The sequence below is a fragment of the Bufo bufo genome, chromosome 3 (assembly GCF_905171765.1).
Source record: "Bufo bufo chromosome 3, aBufBuf1.1, whole genome shotgun sequence".
In the NCBI taxonomy this organism is placed as follows: domain Eukaryota; kingdom Metazoa; phylum Chordata; class Amphibia; order Anura; family Bufonidae; genus Bufo; species Bufo bufo.
In genome coordinates this window covers 155,910,013-155,933,163 of record NC_053391.1, presented here as the reverse complement: position 1 = coordinate 155,933,163, position 23,151 = coordinate 155,910,013, and the positions used below count along the sequence as shown (strand labels likewise).

Here is a 23,151-nt window from a genome sequence, read left to right as displayed (position 1 = left end):
TCATGCCCTGATTAATAAGAAATATCTACGGTATGTAAAACGACTGAAGTATGAAACTAGGTCATTTTCGGACCATTTACCACTGCTCCTTGAGTTCTGCTTGACCCAGGATAAACAAATAAGGCTTCCTTTCAGATTGAATCCCTATTGGCTGTCAATATTGAAGAACCATGATACAATACAAGGGGAAATCAATCAATTTTGGGATGCCAATTATGGGTCAACCAAGATTCAGGTATTATGGGATACTTTCAAGGCATATATGAGGGGAATAATGGTCAGTAGCATTGCAAAGGAATATGGGGAAAGTGAGGAAAACTTAAAAAAACAAGCCTCTTTAGAAACACAAACCTTCTATTTAAATCGCTCAGAGGAAAATAGGGAAATAATGCAGACGACTACACAAGCATACTCTAACTTCTTGCTGGAAAAGGCGCAACATAGTCTATTCTTCAAGGGCCAAAAATACTTCACTGAGTCAGGGCGACCAGGCAAACTCCTCTCCAGAGTGATCACGAGTCAGGACCCTAAAAAGAATATAGATAATATTCGATTGGCTAATGGAAGGACCGTGACTGACCAAGATTCTATAGGGGAGGTTTTCCGGGACTACTTTTTGGACATTTATAGAGCCAAAGGTAGGATCACGGAGGAAAGGATGGACTCCTATTTGGATAATATTGTGTTCCCTACTATTACTGCGGCCCAAAAGAAGGTACTTGAGGCTGATCTCTCGATTCAGGAGCTCGAAGGGGCAATTAAAGCAGGCACGGCCAACTCAACCCCCGGTTCAGACGGACTTCCATACAAATTTTATAGTAAATATAAGGAGGTAATTCTACCTAAACTTCTGGAGGTCTTTGCTGAATCGGTGGCGGAGGGGAACCTGCCTGGCTCAATGATGGAAGGGGTAATAATTCTAGTCCCAAAAAAAGGGAAGGACCCCACAGATATGGGATCATATAGACCTATCTCATTATTGAACACCGATGTAAAACTCCTTGCAAGGATTTTGGCGTCAAGACTTTCTGGGGTCATCTTCTCCATCGTCCATCCAGATCAGAACGGTTTTATTCCAAAGAAGGGTACGCACCATAACCTTCATCGTCTTTTTGCAAACCTTCAGGCTCCTGGGGGATCTGCTCGCTCCATCCTGTCCTTAGATGCCTCCAAGGCCTTTGACAGGGTGGAGTGGCGATTCCTCTGGAAGGTGTTGCTCAGGATGGGCTTTGGGGAGAGATTCATAAATATAATTAAAGCTTTGTATAGACACCCCACAGCTAAACTGAGTCTTAATGGGAGCCTTACTGCTAGTTTTGATTTAGAGCGAGGTACTCAGCAGGGCTGTCCCTTATCTCCTCTCTTATTTGATATATACATCGAGCCTTTGGCGTTGGCTATTAGGCAAGATCCCCAAATTAAAGGGTTTGGAACACTAAGAGAGGAAGATCATATCTCCCTATATGCGGACGATGTACTTTTTTTCATAGAGGATACAGAAATAAATGCTCCAAGGATTATTCAATCAGTTAAATTATTCGGTGAGGTATCAGGTTTAGATATAAATTGGTCAAAGACAACCCTGATGCCATTAGATCATCTGCCGCAAAAAGAGCCCCTTTTTACTCAGCTAGAAGTCGTCGATACCTTTCAGTATCTGGGCATGACGATATCCCCAAAGGTGGAAAATCTCGTGGAACTTAACCTTATCCCACTGATAACGAAAACTAGGGCAAAGGTAGGGATCTGGTTGAGACTTCCTTTATCTAGAGCTGATCGAGTCTCGCTGGTCAAGATGATAATTCTCCCTCAATTTCTTTATGTTCTTAGAAATATACCCATTTGGATAGACAAATATTTCAAACTTCTGGAAAGAATAATTAATGAGTTAGTCTGGGGAAGGAAAAGAGTGAGACTCAAACTAGAATATCTATATAAGCCTCTGGAGTGTGGGGGATTAAATCTCCCATACTTCAAAGGCTATTTTGTGGCAGCTCAATTATGGACGTGCAACGAGTGGGTAAATAGTGCATCCCTGACTGACCTAGTAAGTGCCTCTACGCATAACAACATTTTTACGCTCCTAGAATCTGGGTTAATGGTTGGTGGGGACCGGGGTTATAAAGAAACCACAAAATCACTTTTTAAAATGTGGGCTATCACTAGAGAATGGTTGTGTCGGGATTCGAACCCATGACCAGCCACATCCCAGGCGGTAGCCCTGCTTACTAGGCTACCGTACTCTCTGGACATTACTCCCTGAAACCTATTATGTAACCTCAGTCTTGCCAAGCCTTGCTCATCACCCTTGATTCCCCACACCTGGTACTTCCCTATATACAGTGGGATGCGAAAGTTTGGGCAACCTTGTTAATCGTCATGATTTTCCTGTATAAATCGTTGGTTGTTACGATAAAAAATGTCAGTTAAATATATCATATAGGAGACACACACAGTGATATTTGAGAAGTGAAATGAAGTTTATTGGATTTACAAAAAGTGTGCTATAATTGTTTAAACAAAATTAGGCAGGTGCATAAATTTGGGCACTGTTGTCATTTTATTGATTCCAAAACCATTAGAACTAATTATTGGAACTCAAATTGGCTTGGTAAGCTCAGTGACCCCTGACCTACATACACAGGTGAATCCAATTATGAGAAAGAGTATTTACGGGGGTCAATTGTAAGTTTCCCTACCCTTTTAATTTTCTCTGAAGAGTAGCAACATCGGGGTCTCAAAACAACTCTCAAATGACCTGAAGACAAAGATTGTTCACCATCATGGTTTAGGGGAAGGATACAGAAAGCTGTCTCAGAGATTTTAGCTGTCTGTTTCCACAGTTAGGAACATATTGAGGAAATGGAAGACCACAGGCTCAGTTCAAGTTAAGGCTCGAAGTGGCAGACCAAGAAAAATCTCGGATAGACAGAAGCGACGAATGGTGAGAACAGTCAGAGTCAACACACAGATCAGCACCAAAGACCTACAACATCATCTTGCTGCAGATGGAGTCACTGTACATCGTTCAACCATTCGGCGCACTTTACACAAGGAGATGCTGTATGCGAGAGTGATGCAGAGGAAGCCTTTTCTCCGCCCACAGCACAAAAAGTGCCGCTTGAGGTGGGCTAAAGCACATTTGGACAAGCCAGCTTCATTTTGGAATAAGGTGCTGTGGACTGATGAAACTAAAATTGAGTTATTTGGCCATAACAAGGGGCGTTATGCATGGAGGAAAAAGAACACAGCATCCCAAGAAAAACACCTGCTACCTACAGTAAAATATGGTGGTGGTTCCATCATGCTGTGGGGCTGTGTGGCCAGTGCAGGGACTGGAAATCTTGTCAAAGTTGAGGGATGCATGGATTCCACTCAGTATCAGCAGATTCTGGAGACCAATGTCCAGGAATCAGTGACAAAGCTGAAGCTGCGCCGGGGCTGGATCTTTCAACAAGACAACGACCCTAAACACTGCTCAAAATCCACTAAGGCATTTATTCAGAGGAACAAGAACAACGTTCTGGAATGGCCACCTCAGTCCCCAGACCTGAATATAATTGAAAATCTGTGGTGTGACTTAAAGAGAGCTGTCCATGCTCGGAAGCCATCAAACCTGAATGAACTAAAGATGATTTGTAAAGAGGAATGGTCCAAAATACCTTCAACCAGAATCCAGACTCTCATTGTAACCTACAGGAAGCATTTAGAGGCTGTAATTTCTGCAAAAGGAGGATCTACTAAATATTGATTTCATTTCTTTTTTGTGGTGCCCAAATTTATGCACCTGCCTAATTTTGTTTAAACAATTATAGCACACTTTCTGTAAATCCAATAAACTTAATTTCACTTCTCAAATATCACTGTGTGTGTCTGCTATATGATATATTTAACTGACATTTTTTATTGTAACAACCAACGATTTATACAGGAAAATCATGACGATTAACAAGGTTGCCCAAACTTTCGCATCCCACTGTAAGTCCAGCCCCTTGCACTCTAGCTTGCTGATTATTGAGCTCCTGAGCCTTGATCAAGCTTCTCCTCATCTGCTGCTCCTGCTACTACTGAAAGTCCACTGCTGACCAGGAATTGCCTACCGACTACTCTTCTGCTTGTCCCTACCTACTGAACTGCTACCACCGTTGCCATCCGGATTGTCTGACCACGCTTACTGCCGCCTGCCCTGACCCACCGCCTGCCTACCGACTACTCTTCTGCTTGTCCCTTCCTACTACCTGCCTGCGGTCCTTGCCACTGGGCTCCACTCCTACCTCCAGCCAGCGGTCCTCTGACTCAGGTGAGCCTGTAGGATTGTTACAGAATAATCAGCCCCACTATGGAGTCCGCAATGGCCACTCTGCGTAAGCAGGTCTCCGAACTTCAAGAATTTGGTACTACATATCAGGAGAAATTTGCCCAGCTCCAAGGCGTAGTCCAAAGCCAACAGAGGGAGATTATTGAACTACAGAGGCAACTCCTGGACGTCCGCGGCGCGCCCGCAGACACCCGCATGCCACTCCCATCAAGATTCAGCGGCGACAGACGCCAGTATCGGGGGTTTCTAAACCAATGCCGCATCTATTTTCAGATGTACCCGGCCCCCTTCACCACCGAGAAAAAGAAGGTGCTATTCGTGGTCAATCTCCTGACGGATGAAGCATTAGCATGGGCATCACCATACGTGGAGACTAACAGTCAGCTCCTGGACAACCTAAACAACTTCATCACCGCCATGAGCCAAGTCTTCGATGACCCCAACCGCTGTGCGACAGCCGAGGCGCGACTACATGGTCTGCGGCAAGGGAGACGCTCCGTCGCCGAATACACCGCCGAGTTTCGCCGTTGGGTCACGGACACCACCTGGAACCCAGCGGCACAGAGAAGCCAATTCCGGCGAGGCCTGTCAGAATTAATAAAGGACAAACTCGCCAGAGTTGAGGCCCCGGACGATCTGGATGACTTCATTCAGTTATGCATCCGGATAGATCAAAGACTCTCCGAGAGGAAGAAAGAAAGACTCTGGTCCTCGGACCACAGACCCACTTACTCCTTCTCTTCCACCGCCCAGCGCGACCCCCAGTCAGTAACTGAACCTATGCAGGTCGACGCTCTACGTAGGTCTCTATCCACAGCTGAGAAGGAGAGAAGGCTGGCCGAAAACCTCTGCCTCTACTGTGGGGAGCCGGGTCATTTTGCCATCAAATGTCCTCATAAGATCCGAAAGACTATTGCCGTCACAGGGCTAAAGGAGCAACCACAGACTCCAACCGCACCAGCAGCCCCTGAAAATAACAACACGGCGGCTCATGGATCCCACTTCATCGTCCCCATCCTCATCGACATTGAGGGGCGACAACTCCCCTGTTGAGCGATGTTAGACTCCGGGGCGGGAGGCAACTTCATGGACCTAACCTTCGCCCGCGAAAAGAACATTCCACTGACAATCAAGGCAGCCCCGTTGACCTGGAAACCGTCGACGGATCCCCACTCTCCTCGGGGCCGGCCACTCACGAGACCACCGAACTACAACTCCTCATAGAACCAGATCACCGTGAAAAGATCCACTTCTCTCTGATCGCCTCCCCGAAGTTCCCAGTGATCTTGGGCATCCCATGGTTGGCCACCCACAACCCCTCGGTGGACTGGGAAACCCGCTGCATACGATTCCCATCCGAGTTCTGCACGCTAAATTGCTCCCACAAACCCGTCCTTCCACCCGAAGACACCACCATCTCAAAACTATCCGTCAAGGATCTGCTACCCCCTCAATACCGCGAGTTCCAGGATGTCTGCGACAAGAAAAACGCAGACAAGCTGCCACCACACCGACCCTACGACTGCCCTATAGAACTGTTGCCCGGGGCCGAAATACCCTTTGGCAGTATCTACTCCCTCTCAGAGCCTGAACTCAAGGCTCTGAAAGAGTACCTGGACGAGGACCTGAGGAAGAGGTTCATCCGGCCCTCCACCTCCCCCGCGGGAGCCCCCTTTTTCTTCGTAGAGAAAAAAGACTCCTCCCTGCGTCCCTGCATAGACTACAGAAAGCTTAATGACATAACCGTAAAAAAAACGGTACCCGCTCCCACTGATTTCCGAACTCCTTGAGAGACTCCGGGAAGCGAAGATCTTCACCAAACTCGACCTTCGAGGGGCCTGCAACCTCGTCCGAATCCGCCCTGGGGACGAATGGAAGACCGCCTTCCGAACACGTTATGGTCATTTCGAGTACCTGGTCATGCCTTTCGGACTCTGCAATGCTCCCGCCACCTTCCAGCACTTCATTAACGACGTCCTCAGGGACATGCTGGATCTGTTTGTAGTCGTTTACCTGGACGACATCTTGATCTTCTCTGAAGACCTCGAGCAGCACCGCGAACACGTCCGCAGGGTACTGCAGAGACTCAGACAGAACTCTCTCTATATCAAGCTAGAGAAATGCGAGTTTGAGCGAACCCCCACTCAGTTCCTCGGATACATCATCTCCCCAGAGGGCCTAAGTATGGACCCGGGGAAGGTCCAAGCTGTGATGAACTGGCCCGTTCCGAAAAACGAGAAGGAGATACAAAGATTCATTGGCTTCGCCAACTTCTATCGGAAGTTTATCCGGAACTTCTCCAAGGTCATAGCACCAATCACCCAACTCACCAAGAAGGCAGTCCCCTTCTCCTGGACACCCGAGGCCCAGGAGGCCTTCACCAAGTTGAAACTCCTCTTCACTTCTGCCCCAATCCTAATCCACCCGAACCCCGAGCTCCCATTTACAGTCGAAGTGGATGCATCAGACTCTGCGGTGGGGGCAGTTTTGTCACAACGGACAGGGGAGAGGATGCTATTACATCCGTGCGCATATTTCTCCCGCCAGATGTCCCCCTCCGAGAAGAACTATGACATCGGGAACAAAGAACTACTGGCGATCAAGGATGCCTTCTCCGAGTGGAGACACCTGCTGGAGGGAGCCACCAACCCCATAATCGTACTAACTGACCACAAGAACCTCGAGTTCATCCGCAGCGCTAAGAGACTCTCAGCCAGACAGGCCAGATGGAGCCTATTCTTTTCCCGCTTCAACTATCTCATCACCTATCGCCCTGGATCAAAAAACGGCAAGGCTGATGCCCTCTCAAGAATGTTTTCCGAGCCCTCACAGAGTAACAAGGGCCAAAATAACATCTTACCCGAGAGAAGGGTCGTAGGGGCCACCTACTCTAAAGAACTCCTGGGCACAATCAAAGAAGGATACGAAAATGACCCCTTCCTCGCCCACCCCACAGGGAATGTCAGCCTTACGTTTAAGAACGGTCATTGGTTTCATCAGGACCTACAACTATATGTACCAGAAATCGCACGGCTCGAAGTACTCAAACTCAACCATGACTCCAAGCTGGCCGGCCATTTTGGCACAAGAAAGACCCAGGAGCTTCTCTCCCGCTCCTTCTAGTGGCCAACATACAAGGAGGACATCAAGAGGTACATCTCCTCGTGCGCGGTCTGTGCCCGCAATAAGACTCCTCGTTCCTCCCCCGTGGGTCTGTTACAACCCCTCCCTATTCCCTCCCGCCCCTGGGGCTCGATCTCCATGGACTTTGTGGTAGACCTTCCTCCTTCAAAAGGGATGAACACTATCCTGGTCGTGGTCGACCGTCTCGCCAAGATGGCCCATTTCATCCCCTACAAAGGCATACCCACTGCCAAACAGACGGCCGATCTAATTCTCAGAGAGGTCTTCAGGCTGCATGGGATCCCGGACGACGTGGTCTCCGACCGAGGCGTGCAATTTACCTCAAAGTTCTGGAAGAACTTCTGCCTGGCGCTCGGGGTTAAAGTGAACCTATCCTCCGCTTTCCACCCTCAGTCAAACGGGCAGACTGAGAGAACTAATCAGACCCTAGAGCAGTACCTACGCTGTTTCAGCTCCCACCTGCAGGATGACTGGCTTGACCATCTCCCCACGGCCGAGTTCGCCTACAACAATGCTGAGCATAGCTCAACCAAGCACAGCCCCTTCTTTGCTAACACAGGCTCGCACCCGGTGTTCATTCCCCACCTGCCCGTCGCCTCCACCCTCCCAGCAGTGGCCGAACGCCTAACAACCCTACAGGAGGCACAAAAGAACATTATAGACAACCTCCAGCTCGCCCAGAGGCGTTTTAAACAGGGAGCAGACAGACGTCGCAAATCCACCCCGGGCTTCCATGTGGGAGACAAGGTGTGGCTGTCCACTAGGAACCTCAGATTGAAGGTCCCCTCCAAAAAGTTGGCCCAAAGATACATGGGTCCGTTTCGGATCACCGCACAAATCAACGAGGTCACGTTCCGGCTCGACCTTCCGGACTCCATTAGGGTGCACCCTGTCTTCCATTGCTCACTCCTCAAGCCATACGTGGAGAACACCTTCACAGGCCGCCACTCGCCCCCTCCACCACCCGTGAGGGTACAGGGTGAAGAAGAATACGTTGTCGCAAAGATCCTCGACTCCAGGATCCACCGGCGAAGACTACAATACCTAATTGGGTGGGAGGGTTACCCTCCCGAGGATAACTCCTGGGAGCCAGAAGAAAATGTCCACGCCCCCAGACTGGTAAAAGAGTTCCACCAACGGCACCCCGGTAAGCCTGCCCCTGCGGTGCCCGGAGATCACCTTGGAAGGGGGGGAGTACTGTCGGGATTCGAACCCATGACCAGCCACATCCCAGGCGGTAGCCCTGCTTACTAGGCTACCGTACTCTCTGGACATTACTCCCTGAAACCTATTATGTAACCTCAGTCTTGCCAAGCCTTGCTCATCACCCTTGATTCCCCACACCTGGTACTTCCCTATATAAGTCCAGCTCCTTGCACTCTAGCTTGCTGATTATTGAGCTCCTGAGCCTTGATCAAGCTTCTCCTCATCTGCTGCTCCTGCTACTACTGAAAGTCCACTGCTGACCAGGAATTGCCTACTGACTACTCTTCTGCTTGTCCCTACCTACTGAACTGCTACCACCGTTGCCATCCGGATTGTCTGACCACGCTTACTGCCGCCTGCCCTGACCCACCGCCTGCCTACCGACTACTCTTCTGCTTGTCCCTTCCTACTACCTGCCTGCGGTCCTTGCCACTGGGCTCCACTCCTACCTCCAGCCAGCGGTCCTCTGACTCAGGTGAGCCTGTAGGATTGTTACAGGTTGGGGGTAAAGGAATCACTTAATTTCACGCCTCTTTGGCATAATAAGCACTTACAGTCTTTAGATAGTATATCAACCGATCAATTTTGGCAAAAGAAGGGTATTTTATATGTGGCACAGGTGGTTAAGAATAAAGAAATCAAGACGTTTGCGGAACTATCACATAGTATACAGAACCTCACATGGTTTAGGTATCTTCAGCTTCGTTCGGCACTTTTTAGTTTGGAAGACAAATCACGATTGGAAATAGATACTTTGGCACCACTAAATCAATGGGTAGGGAAGACACCACTAAAATTGAAGATTTCAAATATATACAAACTCAATCACCAGGTCAACGGGCCTAGGAGGTGGACTGCCCAAATATAAAGTTGGTGGGGTGGGGAAGTATTTTTACCAACCCGGACGTACTCTCTCATAATTTTAATCACGTTCTAACACAGTTTAATATCTGTCACAGACTTTACGTTACTCCCGTTTGGTTAAGCAGATGTGGATTAAGAGATACCTCTAAGTGCCCTCGCTGTGATAATATAGGAGCGGATTATCTGCATATGTTGTGGCTTTGTCCAGGTTTGGCAGCATACTGGAAGGGCATTAAAAATCTTCTTAACTACAAGTTAGGAATATGTATATCTCTTGACCCACAATTGTGTTTACTTAACGATTTGTCTTCAGTAACTATCCATAAATACCAAAAGATTCTATTAGGTATAGTACTATTATTGGCCAGGGAGGGGAAAATATGGGTTTGGGGGATAAAAGGGAGTAAGCTTAAATTATACTAAATGTTAATGTCTGTTCTTTTCTTGTACTTCTTTGTATACTAATAAAGTAGTTGGATTAAGGGAAAAGAGGGAAAGAGGAAGAAAAAACCCCCACATCAATTCAAGAAAGGAAATACAAGTGGAACACAATGTCTAATCACATGGTCAAGGACATATGTTACCCTCCCCAACACATACCATGATAAAGCTCAAAATATCAGCATACATTCCAAAATACCTTTACAACTTCACAATATAAATACCACATTGCAGCACTATCTTCACAAAAGTTTAAAATAAAACCACCATGAAGTATAAAATAGCCAACATTATTGTCCCCTGACAACCCCTCCCCCACTGGCAACAGCATTGTCCCAATTTAATTGTCACACCTCCTGCTTGGGACTTGCAGGAAAGAGCAGTGAGGCTGGTGTTGGAGAGAGAGAGGCTTCTGGTAGAAGGTAAAATGGAGTGGGTAACATAGTAACATAGTTTATAAGGTTGAAAAAAAAGACATTCCTCCATTCAATTCAGCCTGTTATCCTGCAAGTTGATCCAGAGGAAGGCAAAAAAAAAAAAAACTGGGAGGAACAAGCCAATTTTCCCACTTTAAAGTAAAGAGAAGTGTGACGTCACACAGTTTGTCAAGGGTCAAACAGTAAGAGGTATAATAGTTGCAGTGTGTACAGATATATAGTATATAAAACAGTGTACTGATATGTGAGGTGGGAGGTATAAATTATAACTTGTACCTCATACTGTATATCAGTACACTGCTGTATATAATTGTACACACTGCATTATACCTTGTACCTCACATATTAGTACATTGCTGTATATATTATATATATACAGTCAGGTCGATAAATATTGGGACATCAACACAATTCTAACATTTGTGGCTCTATACACCACCACAATGGATTTGAAATGAAACAAACAAGATGTGCTTTACCTGCAGACTGTCAGCTTTAATTTGAGGGTATTTACATACAAATCAGGTGAATGGTGCAGGAATTACAACAGTTTGCATATGTGCCTCCCACTTGTTAAGGGACCAAAAGTAATGGGACATAATAATAATCCTAAATCAAACTTTCACTTTTTAATACTTGGTTGCAAATCCTTTGCAGTCAATTACAGCCTGAAGTCTGGAACGCATAGACATCACCAGACGCTGGGTTTCATCCCTGGTGATGCTCTGCCAGGCCTCTACTGCAACTGTCTTCAGTTCCTGCTTATTCTTGGGGCATTTTCCCTTCAGTTTTGTCTTCAGCAAGTGAAATGCATGCTCAATCGGATTCAGGTCAGTGATTGACTTGGCCATTGCATAACATTCCACTTCTTTTCCTTAAACTCTTTGGTTGCTTTTGCAGTATGCTTTGGGTCATTGTCAATCTGCACTGTAAAGCGCCGTCCAATGAGTTCTGAAGCATTTGGCTGAATATGAGCAGATAATTTTGCCCGAAACACTTCAGAATCCATCCTGCTGCTTTTGTCAGCAGTCACATCATCAATAAATACAAGAGAACCAGTTCCATTGGCAGCCATACATGCCCACGCCATGACACTACCACCACCAAGCTTCACTGATGAGGTGGTATGCTTAGGATCATGAGCAGTTCCTTTCCTTCTCCATACTCTTCTCTTCCCATCACTCTGGTACAATCTTGATCTTGGTCTCATCTGTCCATAGGATGTTGTTCCAGAACTGTGAAGGCTTTTTTAGATGTCATTTGGCAAACTCTAATCTGGCCTTCCTGTTTTTGCGGCTCACCAATGGTTTCCATCTTGTGGTGAACCTTCTGTATTCACTCTGGTGAAGTCTTCTCTTGATTGTTGACTTTGACACACATACACCTACCTCCTGGAGAGTGTTCTTGATCTGGCCAACTTTTGTGAAGGGCATTTTCTTCACCAGGGAAAGAATTCTTCGGTCATCCACCACAGTTGTTTTCCGTGGTCTTCCGGGTCTTTTAGTGTTGCTGAGCTCACCGATGCATGCCTTCTTTTTTAAGAATGTTCCAAACAGTTGTTTTGGCCACGCCTAATGTTTTTGCTATCTCTCTGATGGGTTTGTTGTGTTTTTGCAACCTAATGATGGCTTGCTTCACTGATAGTGACAGCTCTTTGGATCTCATCTTGAGAGTTGACAGCAACAGATTCCAAATGCAAATAGCAGACTGGAAATGAACTCTGGACCTTTTATCTGCTCATTGTAATTGGGATAATGAGGGAATAACACACACCTGGCCATGGAACAGCGGAGAAGACAATTGTCCCATTACTTCTGGTCCCTTAACAAGTGGGAGGCACAGATGCAAACTGTTGTAATTCCTGCACCGTTCTCCTGATTTGGATGTAAATACCCTCAAATTAAAGCTGACAGTCTGCAGGTAAAGCACATCTTGTTTGTTTCATTTCACATCCATTGTGGTGGTGTATAGAGCCAAAAATGTTACAATTGTGTCCATGTCCCAATATTTATGGACCTGACTGTATGATTACACACTGCATATATTATACCACACAGATCAGTACACTGCTTTATATAGTTTATACCTGTACACACTGCATCTATTATACCTCACAGATCATTGCACTGCTGTATATACTATATTTCTATACACACTGCAACTAATATACCATATAATAGGTGCAGTATATATATATATATATATATATATATATATATATATATTACCACAATGTACTGATGTGTGAGATATAAGGTATAATAGGTGCATCGTACACAGATATACAGTGTGTGTATATATATATATATATATATATATATATATATAATCTATAGCACTGTAATAATATGTGAGGAATGAGGTATATAATAAATACACTGTATACAGATTGTTCTGCCCAGCAGGGTTAGAAATTGATTCTAGTTCATTCTGCCAGAGCCTTGGTAATTCTGAAGTGTTTATTGTGGTTGTAGCACCATCTAGTGGTGTTAAGTTGCATTACACTTTGTTTTTCCTGTTAAACAGACTACTGCATTGTGGGTAGTGCAAAGCATTATGGGAGTGTAAAACATCCTGGAAAAGAGAAGTCACCAGGACACATCAGCAGAGCTGTCCTTCAGCATATCTCCTTCTCAAACTCCACCATCCTTGTAAAATCATATCTGGTGAGAGATCTACCTTTGTTTCAGGTATATTATGTTATGCAGAGCTGTTCAGTCAGGTGTAATTGTTACTCTGGGAGTTGTTACTACTGTTGGTTAGACATATAGTCCTATGTTAGGCAGCCATTTCACCATGTGTTTCAGTGTTATGCAAATGTTACATGCTGTTCTATGTTATTTGTATTCTTGTAGTTTTACTGCACACTACAATAAACAACTTAGACTACAAAGAACAGTCCTCTTATTTGGAAGACAGGATTGGTTTATGCTGAATGTCAGACTGCACACTGTGTGAACGTTTATGAAGACAGAACACAGATATATATAGTATATACAGCAGTGCACTGATATGTGAGGTATGAGGAATAATAGATGCAGTGTGTAAATAGATACAGTATATACAGTAGTGTACTGATATATAAGGTACGAGGCATAAGTGATGCAGTCCATACAGGTATGTCGCATATATAGCAGTGTACTGATATGTGAGGTACGAGGTATAATAGATGCAATGGGTACAGATATATGTGGTCAGTTATACATTATGTTCACTGTGTGAGTTTCATGAGGTACAGGGGGTTGTAGTTATCTGCAGGACTATATAGGAGTGACGTATGAGGAACTTCTCAGTTATAATGTGGTACTTCTCAGTATAAATGTATAATGTGGCACTTTTGAGGTATGAGAATCAATAAGGCATAAGGTACTACTTCTGAGTAGAAAAGAAGACTGGGGGAGAATCTCCTTTTATCCAGTCCATTCTAGTCTCAATGGAGATCTCCTCTTGCAGTTCTTCTCTGCGCTGTCAAGAAAGTGATGAAGTGACATCATCACAGGTCCTGGAATCTGCACATTCCTAACATGGGAACTACACCATTCTCTGTGCAGTTCCATTACTAGGAGGTGCAGAACCTGTGATGATGTCATCACAGGTCCTTTACATTCCTTCACTGATGACAGGGACTCTGAAAGGAGCCTATATTGAATGTAGTAAGGGGTAAGGCCTTTCATTAACTGCCAGGACCCCTTCCCTACTGGCCCCATAGCAGCTGCATGGTCTGCCTCCATTAGGGGGATGCCTCTATAATAAGTATTATCAGGCATATCATTAGCAGGGGGCTGTTTTGTTGGAAGATTATTTATTGCACCATGAATAACTTCTTCCCCTGGACTACTAGCACCCCTAGGACTTTTTGTATTTTGACAGTTTAATTATAAAGAACACCTATAGGATACTCTTTTTTTTCTATTTAGGGTATTAAGAGCATTAAAACATCCATCATATAAGAGATCGCTCATATGGGTAACAACTGACACCAGATCTTTAACAATAGTTATTATTAGAATATAGGTCATTTGCTATTTCTTTTCATTGTGTTTATAAATTATAAGGCCTGAGTCCATAAGATTTCATTTAACTGAATATGTTCATTTTTTAGACCTGGCGTGAGTGGGGAAAAGTTGCAGATTGAGGCGGGATTTCAGTCCAGGGACGGCACTGCTGCAGCCAGAAACTTCCTCTGCCAGTCAGGGGAATGTCAGCTCCAGTAAGCAGGGAACCAGGAGAGCAGGGCAATGCAGACAGGTGCTGGTAGTGGGAGACTCCATTATTAGGGAAACAGATAGGGCAATCTGTCACAAAGACCGTGATCGCCGAACAGTGTGCTGTCTTCCTGGCGCTAGAGTTCGACACATCGCGGATCAAGTTGACAGATTACTGGGAGGGGCTGGGGAAGATCCAGCGGTCATGGTCCATATCGGAACCAATGACAAAGTTAGAGGTAGGTGGAGAGTCCTTAAAAATAATTTCAGGGATTTAGGTCAAAATCTTAGGGCAAGGACCTCAAAGGTAGTATTCTTTTATGTAAAGTCCTGTCTAAAGCCCACACACCGGGAAGATATAAGTGAGGGACATGAACATGTGGAGTCACTGTGGTTAGAGATACATGGAGCTAAAAACAATTATAAATTACTAATAGGAGTTTACTATAAACCACCTAATATACCAGAGTCCACAGAAAATCTACTACTAAACGAGATAGACAAGGCGGCAATTCATAATGAGGTGGTTATTATGGGGGACTTCAACTACCCAGATATAGACCGGGAAACTGAAACTTGTATATATCATAAAGGAAACAGGTTCTTGGCAATAACCAAAGACAATTAACTCTCCCAACTGGTTCAGGACCCGACTAGAGGGACGGCCATACTGGACTTAGTATTAACTAATAGGCCTGACAGAACAACAGACGTGCAGGTTGGGGGACACCTGGGAAATAGTGACCATAAAGTAATAACCTTCCAATTATCATTCAAAAGAGCATTTCTACAGGGAGGAACAAAAATACCAAACTTCAAAAAAGCTAAATTTTGCCAACTAAGAGAGGCCATAGGCCTAACTAACTGGGACAAAGTCCTCAAAAAGAAAAATACAGCCACAAAATGGGATATCTTTAAAGGCATCCTAAAATCTCATTGTGAGAGGTACATACCGTATGGGAACAAAAGGTTAAGGAACAAAAAGAAACCAATGTGGATAAATAGAACTGTAAAGAAAGCAATAAATGACAAAAAGAAAGCATATAAATCACTAAAACAGGAGGGTAGCACGGAAGCACTGAAAAACTATAAGGAAAAAAATAGAACATGTAAAAACAAAGCCAAACTAGAGACCGAGAGATTAATTGCCAAAGAGAGTAAAACTAACCCTAAAATGTTCTTCAATTATATAAATGTTAAAAAGTATAAATCTGAAGGTGTCGGCCCTTTAAAGAGTAATAAGGGGGAAGCGCAGAGAGCGACAAGGAGAAAGCAAAGCTGTTAAATATTTTTTTTCCAATGTATTCACTTAAATTAACTGTCAGATGAAATGCTGAATGTAAAAATAAATTACCCATTAAGATGGCATACACCCCCGTATCCTAAGGGAATTAAGAAATGTCATAGCCAGACCCTTATTTCTGATATTTGCTGACTCTATACTGACAGGGAATGTCCCACAGGATTGGCGCATAGCAAATGTGGTGCCAATATTCAAAAAGGGTCCAAAAACAGAGCCTGGAAACTATAGGCTGGTAAGTTTAACATCTGTTGTGGGTAAACTGTTTCAAGGTTTTCTAAGAGATGCTATCTTAGAGCATCTCAACGGAAATAAGCAAATAACGCCATATTAGCATGGCTTCATAAGGGATCGGTCATGCCAAACTAATTTAATCAGTTTCTATGAGGAGGTAAGTTCTAGACTTGATAGCGGCGAATCAATGGAAGTCGTATATCTGGACTTCTCCAAAGCATTTGACACTGTACCACATAAAAGTTTAGTATATACCGTATTTTTCGCCCCATAAGACGCACTTTTTCCTCCCCAAAAATGGGAGGAAAATGCCCCTGCGTCTTATGGGGTGAATGCTGACAGTTTAACATCACTGGATGCGATGTACGGAGTGGGGGCCGGGGGAGGGACTGGGAGGAGGAGCTGGGGGCCGGCAATAGTGGCGGGCGGTGCGGTCACTGTACTATAGCCCCGCCCCACTGCTCCGGTATTCTAATATAAAATGTATTATTGAATTAAAAGTTATTAAACATGCCCCCCTCACTCCTAATAGTACCGTATATCCTAATTGCTTCTGTATAATGCCAGCAGGCAGGCCGGGCGGGCGGCAGCGTAACTCCCTGATGTCACGTGCCTGTGCCGCCTCCTTTATGAATGAAGCAGGCGGCGCAGGCAAGTGAAGTCAGTGAGTGACGCGCCGGCCGCCCAGGCCGCCTGCCGGCATTATACAGAAGCAATTAGGATATACGTTACTATTAGGAGTGAGGGGGGCATGTTTAATAACTTTTAATTCAATAATACATTTTATATTTGTATACTGGGGGGGCGGCGGTGGGGGGGCACACGGAATCTGTGGATGGCACATTTAAGGGGTGGGGGTCTGTGGATGGCACTGTTATGGGCTGGGGAGGGGTCTGTGGATGGCACTGTTATGGGGTGGGGGGTCTGTGGATGGAACATATATAACAGTGCCATCCACAGATCCCCCCCCATAAGTGTCCGTCATCCACAGATCCCCCCATAAGTGTCCGTCATCCACAGATCCCCCCATAAGTGTCCGTCATCCACAGATCCCCCCATAAGTGTCCGTCATCCACAGATCCCGCCTGCCGGCATTATACAGAAGCAATTAGGATATACGGTACTATTAGGAGTGAGGGGGGCATGTTTAATAACTTTTAATTCAATAATACATTTTATATTTGTATACTGGGGGGGCGGCGGCGGTGGGGGGGCACACGGAATCTGTGGATGGCACAGTTAAGGGGTGGGGGTCTGTGGATGGCACTGTTATGGGCTGGGGAGGGGTCTGTGGATGGCACTGTTATGGGGTGGGGGGTCTGTGGATGGCACATATATAACAGTGCCATCCACAGATCCCCCCCATAAGTGTCCGTCATCCACAGATCCCCCATAAGTGTCCGTCATCCACAGATCCCCCACATAAGTGTCCGTCATCCACAGATCCCCCCATAAGTGTCCGTCATCCACAGATCCCCCCCATAAGTGTCCGTCATCCACAGATCCCCCCATAAGTGTCCGTCATCCACAGATCCCCCCATAAGTGTCCGTCATCCACAGATCCCCCCATAAGTGTCCGTCATCCACAGATCCCCCCATAAGTGTCCGTCATCCACAGATCCCCCCATAAGTGTCCGTCATCCACAGATCCCCCCATAAGTGTCCGTCATCCACAGATCCCCCCATAAGTGTCCGTCATCCACAGATCCCCCCATAAGTGTCCGTCATCCACAGATCCCCCCATAAGTGTCCGTCATCCACAGATCCCCCCATAAGTGTCCGTCATCCACAGAACCCCCCATAAGTGTCCGTCATCCACAGATCCCCCCATAAGTGTCCGTCATCCACAGATCCCCCCATAAGTGTCCGTCATCCACAGATCCCCCCATAAGTGTCCGTCATCCACAGATCCCCCCATAAGTGTCCGTCATCCACAGATCCCCCCATAAGTGTCCGTCATCCACAGATCCCCCCATAACAGTGTCCGTCATCCACAAATCCCCCCATAACAGTGTCCGTCATCCACAGATCCCCCCATAAGTGTCCGTCATCCACAGATCCCCCCATAAGTGTCCATCATCTACAGATCCCCCCATAACAGTGTCCGTCATCCACAGACCACCATTAGTTCCAAACCCACCAAAAGCACACCTTTTGGTTAAAAATTTTTTTTTTCTTATTTTCCTCCCCAAAAACCTAGGTGCGTCTTATGGGCCGGTGCGTCTTATAGGGCAAAAAATATGGTAAAATGAGAATGCTCGGACTGGGGGAAAATGTCTGTATGTGGGTAAGTAACTGGCTCAGTGATAGAAAACAGAGGGTGGTTATTAACGGTACACACTCAGATTGGGTCACTGTCACTAGTGGGGTACCTCAGGGGTCAGTATTGGGCCCTATTCTCCAATATATTTATTAATGATCTTGTAGAAGGCTTGCATAGTAAAATATCAATTTTCGCAGATGACACTAAACTGTGTAAAGTAATTAACACTGAAGAGGACAGTATACTACTACAGAGGGATCTGGATAGATTGGAGGCTTGGGCAGATAAGTGGCAGATGAGGGTTAACACTGACAAATGTAAAGTTATGCACATGGGAAGGAATAATGCAAGTCACCCGTACATACTGAATGGTAAAACACTTGGTAACACTGACATGGAAAAGGATCTAGGAATTTTAATAAACAGCAAACTAAACTGCAAAAACTAGTGTCAGGCAGCTGCTGCCAAGGCCAATAAGATAATGGGTTGCATCAAAAGGGGCATAGATGCCCGTGATAAGAACATAGTCCTACCACTTTACAAATAGCTAGTCAGACCACACATGGAGTACTGTGTACAGTTCTGGGCTCCTGTGAACAAGGCAGACATAGCAGAGCTGGAGAGGGTCCAGAGGAGGGCAACTAAAGTAATAACTGGAATGGGGCAACTACAGTACCCTGAAAGATTATTAGGGTTATTCACTTTAGAAAAAAGACGACTGAGGGGAGATCTAATTACTATGTATAAATATATCAGGGGTAAGTACAGAGATCTATCCCAACATCTATTTATCCCCAGGACTGTGACTGTGACGAGGGGACATCCTCTGCGTCTGAAGGAAAAAAGGTTTGTACACAAACATAGAAGAGGATTCTTTACGGTAAGAGCAGTGAGACTATGGAACTCTCTGCCTGAGGAGGCGGTGATGGTGAGTACAATATAGGAGTTCAAGAGGGGCCTGGATGTATTTCTGGAGTGTAATAATATAACAGGCTATAGCTACTAGAGAGGGGTCGTTGATCCATGATGTTATTCTGATTGCCTGATTGAAGTCGGGAAGGAATTTTTTATTCCCCTAAAGTGGGAAAAATTGGCTTCTAACCTCACAGTTTTTTTTTTGCCTTCCTCTGGATCAACTTGCAGGATGACAGGCTGAACTGGATGGACAAATGTCTTATTTCAGCCTTATGTTTTATGTTATGTTAATCTGTGACAGATATACGACAGAAAACTGCCATATATCTGATGGTAAATAACCCCCATAGTCTGTTAAATGTTAAAAACCAACATTCCCAGACGCTCCTTCCCATATACCGGCCAACATCTACCAAATCAGGGAAGGGTCTGGAGGTTCCTATACACATTGGTGATCTGCCAAAATCATGCACACAACAGTTTCTGTATTTCGCTCATCAAACCACAAAATAAGGATACATTCTGTATGCACTCACTTCCATAGGTCCCCAGTGTGACCAGAATAAGCCATGTTCTATAATTCTAAGAATGGCCACACGGATCCACAAATAATATGGATGTGTGTGTTCTGTCTTCATACACATTCACACAGTGTGCAGTCTGACATTCAGCATAAACCATTCCTGTCTTCCAAATAAGAGAACTGTTCTTTGTAGTCTAACTTGTTTATTGGTAAAACAGGATTGTTGATTGGTAAAACTACAAGAATACAAATAACATGTATACGTTTAAAGTATAGATAGCATATACTACGACATTTGCATTAACACTGAAGTAAAATGGCTGCCTGTACATAAGATTACATGTCTAGCTAACAGTAGTAACAACTCCCTGAGTAACAATTACGACTAGATGAACAGCTCTGCATAACATAATGTCCCTGAAATAAAGGTATATCTCTCGCCAGATATGCTTTTACAAAGATGGTGGAATTTAAGAAGGAGATATGCAAAAGGACAGCTCTGCTGATGTGTCCTGGAGACTTCTCTTTCCCAGGATGCTTTGCACTCCCACAATGCAGTGCACCACCCACAATGCAGTAGTATTGTAACAGGAAAAACAAAGTGTTATACAACTTAACACCACTAGATGGTGTTAACCACTTGAGAAATACCAAGACTCTGGCAGAATGAACTAGAATCATTTTCTAACCCTGCTGGGCCGAACACTCCCCGTTTGGCGTCAACAGACGCCACTACTGAATCCTTTCTTAGCAACCCATTTTGGTCAATAGTGGGATCAAGCTTCATCAAAGCGCTAGCCTTGGAAACTGTTTGGCCTTTGCTGAGGTAGTCTATTTCCTTAGCATGACATTCACGTTGTATCATGCAAATTATTATGTTCTTGGACCTTTCCAGATCAGGAGCGGTAAAGGCGTGTTTGCAGTGATGCCAACTTTTGCAGGGCTTCTGGCTCATGGGTAATGTCGACTTGTAAGACCAACCTATATGAACTACACAGGCTATACCACAAACGAGCAACATCCAGGTGGAGAACCTGCTGAAATGATGGGATTTGAGTTGGTGGTACGAAGTCACCGTACAGATTTCTTCATTGGCATTTGGGTCTACCAATTCAAACGTGTCAGATTCAATGCTGCAAGATGTTAAACAGTTCAGGAATGCAGGACTCGTAAACCATGTTGTGTCCTTAAGGTGGCTTAGTGCGACGGATCTAGTCGCGTGGTCTCCAGAATTATGCTGTGTAGGCACGTAGTGTCACTGTTTAGGACAAGTGGATCTCCTTATTCTTAGCATCCGAGTGCAGATGTAGACGTAAAAGCGTCTGGTTTTGTTGCAAATATATCCTAAGACTACCTTGCTGTCAGTATAAAAGTTGACTTCTTTGATTTCCAGGTTCATTCCTGATGTTATAAGTTCAGCCAACTCCACTGCAGGCACAGCAGCGCAGAGCTCCAGTCTGGAAATCGTGTTTTCGCGGAGTGAGGCTAGTTTGGTCTGGCTCATGACAAATCCTATATGGCATCTTTCTTTGAAGTCTATGGTCTTTAGGTATGCTAAGGCTACAATCACCTTGACTGAAGCATCGCAGAAGATATACAGTTTTTGAATCTTGACTTCACTTGATGGCACGGAAGCAAAGGGTCGCGCCATGTAAGGCTACTTTCACACTTGCATTCGGTGCGGATACATCTGGTATCTGCACAAACGGATCCGCACCTATAATGCAAATGCTTGCATCCGTTCAGAACGGATCTGTCTGCATAACTGTTTTTTCAGATATGATTTTTCACATCGTGAAAACTCAGATCCGACAGTATATTCTAACACAGAGGTGTTCCCATGGTGATGGGGACGCTTCAAGTTAGAATATACTAAAAGAACTGTGTACATAACTGCCCCCTGCTGCCTGGCAGCACCCGATCTCTTACAGGGGGCTGTGATCCGCACAATTAACCCCTCAGGTGCCGCACCTGAGGGGTTAATTGTGCGGATCATAGCCCCCTGTAAGAGATCAGGTGCTGCCAGGCAGCAGGGGCCAGACCCCCCTCCTTCCCCAGTTTTAAATTCATTGGTGGCCAGTGCGGCCCCCCCCTCCCTCCCCAGTATTATATTCATTGGTGGCCAGTGCAGCCCCCCTCCCTCCCTCCCCAGTATTATATTCATTGGTGGCCAGTGCGGCCCCCCTCCCTCCCTCCCCAGTATTATATTCATTGGTGGCCAGTGCAGCCTCCCCTCTCCCCCCTAATTAAAATCACCAGCCCCCCCATCATTGTTGGCAGCGGAGAGTTCCGATCAGAGTCCCAGTTTAATCGCTGGGGCTCCAATCGGTTACCATGGCAGCCAAGACGCTACTGCAGTCCTGGCTGCCATGGTTACTTAGCAATTTTAGAAGCATTATACTTACCTGCGCTGTCTGTGACCGGCCGGGTGCTCCTCCTACTGGTAAGTGAAAGGTCTGTGCGGCGCATTGCTTATAGCACAGACCTTTCACTTACCAGTATTAGGAGCGCCCGGCCGGTCACAGACAGCGGAGGTAACTATAATGCTTCTAAAATTGTTAAGTAACCATGGCATCAAGGACTGCAGTAGCGTCTTGGCTGCCATAGTAACCGATCGGAGCCCCAGCGATTAAACTGGGACTCCGATCGGAACTCTCCGCTGCCACCAATGATGGGGGGGGGGGGTGATTTTAATTAGGGGGGGGAGGGGAGGCCGCACTGGCCACCAATGAATATAATATTGGGGAGGGAGGGAGGGGGGCCGCACTGGCCACCAATGAATATAATACAGGGGAGGGAGGGAGGGGGGCCGCACTGGCCACCAATGAATATAATACTGGGGAGGGAGGGGGGGCCGCACTGGCCACCAATGAATTTAAAACTGGGGAGGGAGGGGGGTCTGGCCCCTGCTGCCTGGCAGCACCTGATCTCTTACAGGGGGCTATGATCCGCACAATTAACCCCTTAGGTGTGGCACCTAAGGGGTTAATTGTGCAGGCAGCAGGGGGCAGTTATTACACAGTTCTCAGTATATTCTAACTTGAAGCGTCCCCATCGCTATGGGAACGCCTCTGTGTTAGAATATACTGTCGGATCTGAGTTTCACGATCTAACTCAAATCCGATGGTATATTCTAACACAGAGGCGTTCCCATGGTGATGGGGACGCTTCAACTTAAAATATACCATCGGATTGGAGAAAACTCCGATCCTATAGTATATTAATAGGGACTCCTGACTTTACATTGAAAGTCAATGGGGGACGGATCCGTTTGCAATTGCACCATATTGTGTCAACGTCA

At 45.6% G+C, this 23,151-nt stretch overlaps 1 protein-coding gene across 3 annotated transcripts in view; it reads right to left on the bottom strand.

The window, feature by feature from the left end:
• LOC120994858 (granulocyte-macrophage colony-stimulating factor receptor subunit alpha-like) overlaps positions 1 to 23,151 on the bottom strand; it is a 182,851-nt gene that overhangs the window by 89,266 nt on the left and 70,434 nt on the right. The window contains exon 1 of one of the 3 annotated variants that reach the window (XM_040423714.1): positions 10,327 to 10,448. The exons of the other annotated variants lie outside the window; for them this stretch is intronic. Within the exon in view, the coding sequence (XP_040279648.1) occupies positions 10,327 to 10,416 (90 nt within the window). The 5' untranslated portion in view covers positions 10,417 to 10,448. Of the gene's footprint in view, positions 1 to 10,326; positions 10,449 to 23,151 lie in introns of those variants that run through there. 3 annotated transcript variants of the gene reach the window in all.